Source organism: Anoplolepis gracilipes, chromosome 3 (assembly GCF_047496725.1).
Source record: "Anoplolepis gracilipes chromosome 3, ASM4749672v1, whole genome shotgun sequence".
NCBI classification, from domain to species: Eukaryota; Metazoa; Arthropoda; class Insecta; order Hymenoptera; family Formicidae; genus Anoplolepis; species Anoplolepis gracilipes.
The window spans coordinates 18,319,995-18,330,000 of record NC_132972.1 but is presented as its reverse complement, the minus strand read 5'-3'; the positions used below and the strand labels follow the sequence as shown (position 1 = coordinate 18,330,000).

The following is a 10,006-nucleotide window of genomic DNA, read 5'->3' as shown; positions in this document are numbered from 1 at the left end:
TAACTTCTCGAACAGCGGACCGACTTTGCTGTTTAAATATTCGCAGTGCGATCTGACCTTTAAATTTCTATCTAAATAGACGCCAAGATACCTAACCGTTCGCTTAAATCCTATTTTCGTTTCACCGATTTTAATGGTTGGCGGTCTATTCTCGAAGTCGACGGTTTTCTTATTTGTTTTTCGCTTCCTATCCGGTCGTGCTCCTCCCCGTCTACCTATCGGGTTTCTCGCGATCGCGTCGGATTTCAGAATGATGGCTTCAGTTTTACGCTCGGAAATCTGAAGTTTCGCGGACCTACACCATTCTGTTATTATGTTAACTACACGTTGGCCTTCTGTCTCGAGTTCCCTTCGCGAGTTTCCGTTTATGACGACCACGAGGTCGTCCGCGTACGCGGCGAATCTATCTGGAATCACGTCTTCCAGTAATCTCAACAGGCCATCAAACATGAGGTTCCAGCAGGCCGGGCCCAGAACGGAACCCTGAGGGCATCCCCTCTCAGCCCGCTTGGACACCTCCGCGGAGCTAAGAGAAATTTTTACATTTCGATCGCTGAAGTAACTCCGGAGTACTTCGAAAATATTACGCGGACAATCTCGTTTCTTAAGGCTATCTAGCACAAGGGGCCACCAGACATTGTCAAAAGCCCCGGAAATGTCGAAGAGAAGCGCAATGGCGTACCTCTTTTCGGAGGCAGAGACCATCCGTCGCAACTCCACGACAGCTTCCTCCGTCGACCTTCCGGGCATGAACCCGAACTGTCGATCGGAGACCTTCCCCGGTGCCAGTGACGTGTCTAGCAGACGAGCTTTTATAAGCTTCTCGAAAAGTTTTCCTACTACGGAGAGGAGACAGATGGGTCTGTAGGATTTCGGGTCTCTCTCATCCTTGTCTTCGCCTTTCAGGAGGATTCGGAGTGAACCCTCCTTCCAGACAGAAGGAAAGACGCCCCACTGGAGACACCCGTTAAAAAGCCTAACTAGTTGACCGGGGATTATTTTACAGGCCGCCTTGAGTACGGCGACCTCGACTAGATCTAAACCCGGAGCTTTATTGTTTTTAAAAGTCTTTACCGCGCGAGCCATTTCCGCCTCCGTGAAGAAAGAGGCGTCGGCTGTATCTGGAGCGACCCTGCATTCGTTTCTAATTTCACGCTGTTCGAGCGTGTCTTCTATCTCCCGGTCATCTGGGATATGCACATCCAGGAGGTAACTAGCGGTCTCCCCTAGTGACTTTGTGGAATATTCACCACACCGGAGTGTGCTTAGCACCCTCTCAACCTGGAGTTTGCTCGCCTGTTGCTTGTAAACGAAGCCCCAGGGCTCCCGGTTGCCGTGCGATGTGACGAACTTCCGCCAGCTAGCGAGTTTCGCCCGCTTCACCTCCCTACAGTACTGCCTTCGTGAAGAACGATACTCCAGCAGTACCCGGAGGTAAGTAGGGTCCTCTCGCCCTCCCTGAAAGGCACGACGCAACCTATATACCTGTTTCTTAACTATCGTTAGTTTTTTAGTCCACCACGGGTTGGACTTCCTAAATTTGCGCTTTCTGGGCATTGACGCAGCACAGGTCTCTGTGAGCACCACTGTGAGCGTTTCTGCCATTTTCTCTACTTCTATTGTGGAGCACAGATCGATAGCCTCCAGTTGCGATCTTGAAAGATCTGTCAGGGTGACGGAGAACCGTTCCCAGTCGGCCCGACTTGTGTCGAACCTCGTGTTCCCAGCGCCCCGATCGGCACCTGACTCTTTCGGCAATCTCAATCTTATGTCCACGGCCCTGTGGTCACTGGTGGTCCAGTCACACCTTACCTTCCAGTCACAGATGAACTTGTTCATGGAGGGCGACGTCAGGGTTACGTCGATGAATGACGAACCCCTTGTCGTCCAAAAGGTGGGCGGCTGTCCAGCATCGTTGACCACTGACAAGCCAAATGCTCTGATGAGGTCCTCGAATCGGGCACCTCTATCGTCTGTCTCTTGGGGACCCCAGAGTGACGATCGAGCATTGGCGTCTACACCTATAATAAGTCTCTCCCCCCTCAGTGAACGAAGCACCGTTTCGAGGTGGCTGAGGTGCTTCTCAATCTCGTCGCTGTACTGGAAGTAGCACGAGACAACGTAGAAGGAGAAGCTGGGGGCCCGCACTTCCACGCAGACACAATGCGTAGTGCTAAGCTGCGAGACGAAAACCGTATCTAAATTGGGATTGCAGATTACCACTGCTGCCCACGGACGTTGTGAGCGCACTGCGGCAACCCTCATCCCTATGCCTAATCCTACGACTTTGTAACCCGAACCTTGTTTCCCGACGTGTGGTTCCTGCAATGCTAAGACGTCAAGTCGCTTTTCGACTACGAGTTGACGTACCTCGCCCGTTACTACAGCCGAACGTCGCATGTTCAGCTGCAGCATCCTAACACCCGTGGACGCACTACCTAAGCTAGAGCTTATCCTATCTAATTCCTGTGGTGCCGGGCCACTCGCTGTGTGGGGTACGGTTGGGTCCGCGAATCTAACCGTCTTTCGCACCGTTGTCGCAATGTTCGCGGATCTGAGCGCGGATCTAAGCGCGGATCTAATCGCGGGCTTCTCTATTTCGCGCGCTATTTGTTCGGCGCCTGTTCCCGATTCTCGCGCTAAGTTATATGACGCCGACCTAATCGAAGTAATAGAACAACGCTCTAACACGACGTACGCGGATCTAATCCCGGTTATTTCGCGATTCACGAACGCGGTTCTAGCGGCAGGAAGGCCGCAATCTCGGGGCTGTGCGCCATCGCGTATTGTGTCACGGGCCCGCCCGCGCACAGCTCGGTGAGGCGCTCTCGAGGAGGCGGAGGCCGCCACCGAGCACGCGGTCGAGCAGACCCGCGACTCAACGACGGAGACACCCCGCGCTTCCCTACTCGCGGCCGCGCCAGACCGGAAGCGGTCGGCCAGGCGGGCACTCCTCCTCACCACGTTAAAGATTTTATTGAGTTTCATTTTGATTCCCACGAGTACGGTGGAAGGGGTGGTCGAGCGACGTAGAGCCACCTTTACGCCGCCAAGCCTAGATACTCCGGGAGGACGGCAGGTATCCCGGAGCGGACCGTTCGCGACCGCGACATTTAACGTCTACGCGATCATGCAGACCCTAAGCACGGTTCCTAACACCTTAGTCTTTAGACTTTATACGGGCCCGACCTCGACGAAAGCGACCGCGACGACAACGACGACCTAACGACCGCCTAAGCCGACGAAGCCACAGACGGCAACATCTAAACCCGATTGTACCTGAAAATAAAGTTCCTGAAAATAAAGATAGGATTAGTAAACACACACACACACACACTTACACGTGGGAGTCACTGGGATCGGGGTGGTCCCCGCCTCTGGCCCGGCGGGTGACTGAGTCACCCATCCAGTCCTTCGGGCGAGGGTCCCGACCGGCTCCCACTTTTCCCCACTGAGGGACGCTTCACGGCAGGAGCACCCACCGCTCCGCACCCTCATCCCGCGGGAGCACCCGCATATAATTGGGAGGGAAAAAAAAAAAAAAAAAAAAAAAAAAAAAAAAAAAAAAAGGGGGGCGGGACGGCCGTAGACCGTCTGAACAACGCACGAGGTGCGCTTGCCACATAAGAGCCATTCGTTCAGCAAGCTGACACCGACTCGTGGCAATGCTGTTTGGGCACGTTGGCTTCACCTTTCGGTTACTAGGCCCCCTCACCACGACAAGGTGTGCCCACGAGGGGGAGTAGATAGGGACAGTGGGAATCTCGTTAATCCATTCATGCGCGTCACTAATTAGATGACGAGGCATTTGGCTACCTGTTTGTTTCAGCGGTCTCTCATCGCACTCCCATAGTAGAGAAGCACGAGCGAGCGACCGGTGATATTGTAACGGCTAAAACATCTTACTGTTTGCTGTTGGCGGTCGCAAATCGCCCTCATTCATTCGAGTCAACTAGTGACTCATTCGCATTCATACGTGCGGTGCAGCGTGCGGTCCCACGCCCCCAATCAGAAGCGCCGTCTCTCAGGCTCTATCTGCGGTCGATTGCCGCCTGTTATCAAAACGGGTTGTAATACCGTTGAATCTACGCCAGTTCATCCACGAGCCCCACAGGACCCGAGTTGTGAGCGTCCTCAGCTGAGCTGTTGTTAACCCAAGCTGTCTCAACTCACTCTCGCTGTCAGAGCTCCAGACACCTCGCCATGAGATCGTAATGGCGGTAAAACGAACATTATTACGTGGTACTCCAGCGTGCTCCGCCACGCGGCTCACTAGATCCTCATTTGATCGGTACTTTTCCACCTTGCGAATGTGAGCCTCTCTCAACGCAGATTCGCTAGAAACTACTTGCGCGTCCACGACGACCGCCTCACCACCTCTGGCGATCGTCAGGTCGGGTCTCCGTCTGCCGGCAGAGGTTGGATACGCTAGTTCCGCATCAACATGCCATCCCTTCTGCTGAAGAAAGCCACCGACTTGACGGCACAGGTCGTTATGCCGCAGGATCCTTCCGCCATGCGTCCTGAAGCATCTCTGCACACAGTGCGCCGGCGTCTCGATATCGGGACATCCAGCGCGACAGTGCACATCGCGCCCCGAACGACCTCGGGCGGATCTCGCCTTCGACGGCAAGCAATTGGCACGCACGTGGTGGTAATGCACATAGTCTGCACCGGGAACGGATCCGGCACCGCCGGCCACCCAGTGGGAACTCAGTTTGGAGGCATCAGCCTCCCTGAGACCACTTCCATCACAAGACTCGTGCAGCCATGCCGCACACTGCCGTCTCAGCTCAACGGTGGTCGTAACTCTGCTTGCACGAACACGCATCTGGTTTTCACACCAGGCCAACTGTCTAGCCACATACGTGGTTTCGGCAGCGGCCGACGCGGCCGGCAGCGAGCTCCTACACAGCCGTTGCAGTCGGTTGTACTTTAGAATAGGGATAAAAGCTCTCAAAAGAGGCATCCCGAGACCGCCACTCTGTATCGGCGCATGAAAGTAGCCGGCAGGCACATCGTGGGGAAGTCGCAACCAGCGTCGAACCGCAGTTCTTACTGTCACATCCGCCCTTTTCAACGTTTTGGCGCAGACTGAACCCACCACCCATCGGTGATAATACCTCTGGAGGAGGCAGTCTCGCAGCAACCGTATCCTCTGTTGAGGTTTTAACGGTGCTTTCGTGAGTAGCTCGACGGCCAGAGCTAACGGCGGGATGTGTGCATATTCCCTAGCACCTTGGTAGTCATTGCCCAGGTACGTCCAAATCTCCGTTGGGGATCTCTGCGGTATCACCACTCCCCCCAGTGTGAAGCTTGGTGTTGTTTCCACTTTAACCTTCTTGTCTCGTCCTGAAGGCACTAGAGATAGGACGCCTGTCTTTTTAGCGTTAATACTGAGCCCACATCGCTCTAAGGCTTCATGCAGCCGAGTCAAATTCTCCTGCAAGCCAACTTTGGTAGATGACAGGAGTACAATGTCGTCAGCGTAACCCAGCACGTCGACCACCCTTCCACCGATTCTATACCCAACATCCTCCGAGAGAAGCCCAAGTGTCCGATCCACGACCAGATTGAACAGTAGGGGCGACAGAGGATCTCCTTGTCTCACACCACGTCCCAGCTGCATCCTCGACACTACACCATCGGCGCCTTGGATCACCGTGGCGGCATTATCATATGCGGCTCTGACATACTCTCGGAAGGCCAATGGCAACCCTGCTTCCTCGAGTGTCTTATGTATGGCGTTATGCGATACCGTGTCGAATGCCTTCGACAGGTCCACACACGCCACATGGAGTGCCCTCTTGCTCCTTTTAGCGTCGCCCAGCAATGCCGTCAATGTCGTGACGTTTTCGCAAACGCCATCGACCGGCCGAAATCCTCGCTGACGCTTATCAAATATGTCAAGAGCCGATAGTCTCTTTGCCAGTATCTTGTGTAAGTGTCTCAACACAACGGAGCCTATACTCAGAGGTCGATAGTCCGACGGCTTAGGCCGTTCCGGCATCTTCCCCTTTTCTAGGAACACCGTCCTGGTAGTGGTGATCGAGGCGGGAGCCTCTCCTGCTAGGAGCAACAGGTTGAACAGCAAGGCCCGGATCGGAGCCGGAACGGCATTCCAAACACGAGGCACTATGCCATCCAAACCTGGCGCAGAACCAATCCTTACGGAAACCCGACTAACCTCAGAAACTGAGATCGGGTCCCAGAGCGAGGACTTATCGGCCGGTGGGTTGCTAGACCCAGCCGCGCCCTCACCGACGCCTTCGAGATGAATCCCTCTGGCCATCGGTGGATGTCTCCGGGTGGAACTGGCTCGTGTCCTTGACTCTCCGTACCGCTCCCGCAACGACGCCAAGTCTCCATCCGCACCACTGGACGCCTCCATAATGGGACGCCAGTATTCGCGGAATTCAACTTCGGACGGTCGTGTACGTTCGGAGTTTCCATCGAGTATTCTCGCAAGACACGTCTTGAGGTTTTTCTTATATAGAGATTGCACAATTGCATATTCTCTAATCCTCATTTGCTTCCTACTACTCTCTTTGTTCTTTGGAGGATTGCGCCTCGCTGTCTTTGCTCGTCGAGGAGAGCGCGTCGTCTGTACCGGGAAGACCTTGCCCAGCCATCTCTCAATGGCATGGACGTCGTATCTTCCCTCCAGAAATTCTCCAGCCGTAGCCAATAGAGAACCAGCCTCGTAGCTACGGAAGCGTCGGACCTGCTCTATGAGCTCCTCCACCGCGCTTCGAAGCCTCTCAACACCCGTACTTGGGTCGTGAGGTAAAGGCTGCGACGCCGCCATCATACCAGGGTTTTCCCCTTCGTCCGTCTCAATGGCGGCAGGGCCAGCGACTCCTGTCATCATCGCTTCTGCCCTGTTGCCTGTGCCGTCCACGTCTGGTCCTGACGCGATTTCCTGGCTGAACTGAAGGACCAGCCTCCGGTAAGCCTCTTGTCGACGCTTACCTTTGACCGCTTCCAACGTTCTATGGGGGAACATCTCCTGGAGGTGTTGGTTCATGAAGAGAACCCCCGCTGAGGCGGCTGTTGCCTCACTCCTCGCCATGAGACGGATTTCCTCCTCTGACCATCTGGCCCTGACTCGCTCGACATTGATAGCGCTGTTGGCTTCCTCGGGGTGGGCACGTACAACGTGTAACCCCAGGCCACGCGTGCTCCGAAACTCCCTTCCGCAGTGCTCACAGTGAACTGGGTTCGTCTGAGACGCCTGCATGTTGGCATTATCGCTATTAACCGCGGGAGAATCGTCGCCTCCAACGGGGGTCGCTACACCACCCGCCACACCGCCTCTAGCACGCAGTGCCCGGGCCATCCGAGAACCCGGGCGGTGAGATTCTCTTTCATTTGTACTCATCATATTTACTGCGTGGTGGGGAGCAAACGGTATATCAACCGAGAGTCCCCGAAAAGCCTCACCTTTCTTGGCCCCACAACTCACCATAGGATTCGGCACATGGGCACAAGACCCTTTAGGGCGCACTAACGCTGAGACACCATTTAGCCGCTACGCAATTAAGCCGCAGCGTTACCAGGAGTACCACGAGGAGGTAGGATGCTCAACTTGAACGTGAGAGGCTGTTTGAGGCGCATCACGTTCCAATAAACTACGCCCTCTTACCGGAGCCAGCGTTGCTAGCCGGAGGGACTCGTCCGACACCGAAGTCCCATCGCGGCGTGTTGCTTTGCCGGCTCGGAAAAGAGACATAGCCACCACGCTCTCTTACCAGTCTTCGCTCCGCTCAGCCGGAGGGACACGTCATTCGACAATGTCCCATCGCGGCGTGTTGCTTTGCTAAACGGAAGAGAGTCATAGTTACTCCCTTAAGAGAGTCATAGTTACTCCCGCCGTTTACCCGCGCTTGCTTGAATTTCTTCACGTTGACATTCAGAGCACTGGGCAGAAATCACATTGCGTCAACACCCGCGAGGGCCATCGCAATGCTTTGTTTTAATTAGACAGTCGGATTCCCCTAGTCCGTGCCAGTTCTGAGCTGAGCGTTGAATGGCGGCCGAAGAGGACGACCACGACGGCTCGCGCCGCCACGGAAGCCTCGCAGCAAGGAAGATCCGCGGGAGGCCAAGGCACGGGACCGAGCTCGGATCCCGGGACCGGCGCGAGAACGCCGACCGTTCACCTCGCCCAGGCCCGGCACGTCAGCCAGACCCGCTTCCCGACCAAGCCCGACACGCCCCGCTCCTCAGAGCCAATCCTTATTCCGAAGTTACGGATCCAATTTGCCGACTTCCCTTACCTACATTATTCTATCGACTAGAGGCTCTTTACCTTGGAGACCTGCTGCGGATATGGGTACGAACCGGCGCGACACCTCCACGTGGCCCTCTCCTGGATTTTCAAGGTCCGAGGGGAAGATCCGGACACCGCCGCAACTGCGGTGCTCTTCGCGTTCCAAACCCTATCTCCCTGCTAGAGGTTTCCAGGGAACTCGAACGCTTATACAGAAAAGAAAACTCTTCCCGGATCTCCCGACGGCGTCTCCAGGTCATTTTGGGTTACCCCGACGAACACTCTTACGAGGGCCCGAATTGTATGCGGTTCCGCTGCCGGGTTCCGGAATAGGAACCGGATTCCCTTTCGCCCGACGGGCGTGTGTCATCGACAACGACGAACAACGACAAAATTTTTTCTTTCGAAAAACTTTGCGCGTTCCTCTGTCCGATATATAAATATATATTTATATTTAATATATATCGAGGTTTCTCTTAGACACTCGAGTATATTGTACGCCGTCATTGACATAGGATTTCTCCTAGGGCTTAGGATCGACTGACTCGTGTGCAACGGCTGTTCACACGAAACCCTTCTCCACGTCAGTCCTCCAGGGCCTCGCTGGAGTATTTGCTACTACCACCAAGATCTGCACCGACGGCGGCTCCAGGCAGGCTCACGCCCAGACCCTTCTGCGCTCACCGTCGCGACCCTCCTACTCGTCAGGGCTTCGTGACGACGCGAGAGGCGCGGTTCGGCGCGAGGCCTCGCCGCGCGCTGCCCGTTGCCGCCCCACTTGCCGCTGACGGCAGAGTATAGGCTCGACGCTTCAGCGCCATCCATTTTCAGGGCTAGTTGCTTCGGCAGGTGAGTTGTTACACACTCCTTAGCGGATTCCGACTTCCATGGCCACCGTCCTGCTGTCTTAAGCAACCAACGCCTTTCATGGTGTCCCATGAGCGTCGAGTTGGGCGCCTTAACTCTGCGTTTGGTTCATCCCACAGCGCCAGTTCTGCTTACCAAAAATGGCCCACTTGGCACTCTGATCCGAAGATGCTCGTGGCTTCATAATTCAAGAAAGCCAGAGATCTCACCCATTTAAAGTTTGAGAATAGGTTGAGGTCGTTTCGGCCCCAAGGCCTCTAATCATTCGCTTTACCAGATGAGACTCGCGCGCGTTCCGTGCGGAACGGCCGAGTGCCAGCTATCCTGAGGGAAACTTCGGAGGGAACCAGCTACTAGATGGTTCGATTAGTCTTTCGCCCCTATACCCAGTTCCGACGATCGATTTGCACGTCAGAATCGCTACGGACCTCCATCAGGGTTTCCCCTGACTTCGTCCTGACCAGGCATAGTTCACCATCTTTCGGGTCCCAACGTGTACGCTCTGGGTGCGCCTCTTCTCGCGATGAGAACGAGACGCCCCGGGAGTGCGAGGCCGCATCGCGACGCGGCCCATCCTCCCTCGGTCGACGGCCAGGGCCGACCTTCACTTTCATTGCGCCTTTAGGTCTCGCGACAAGTCCCAATGACTCGCGTACATGTTAGACTCCTTGGTCCGTGTTTCAAGACGGGTCCTAAGAGTACCCAAAGCAGTAGCGTCGCCGACCGGTATCGGTCTGCCGCGCGCGGCACCCCTTGCGGGGAGCGCGCGCGGCGAGACGTTCTCGGGCCTGTCGAAGGTGAATCCGTACTTTAACCAACAGCGGGCCAGGACCGGGGACGGCGCAAAGTCCGCAAACCTCCGGGTAC

The 10,006-nt window shown here is 55.4% G+C and overlaps 1 protein-coding gene across 1 annotated transcript; it reads left to right on the top strand.

Annotated features, from left to right (window-relative positions):
* Nucleotides 1-7,866: 7,866 nt before the first annotated feature.
* On the top strand, nucleotides 7,867-8,659 carry LOC140663359 (uncharacterized). Its single transcript, XM_072887435.1, has one exon. It carries the CDS (start codon nucleotides 8,030-8,032, stop codon nucleotides 8,603-8,605), a length of 576 nt encoding a protein of 191 aa, XP_072743536.1. The 5' UTR covers nucleotides 7,867-8,029; the 3' UTR covers nucleotides 8,606-8,659.
* The last annotated feature ends 1,347 nt before the right edge of the window (nucleotides 8,660-10,006 follow it).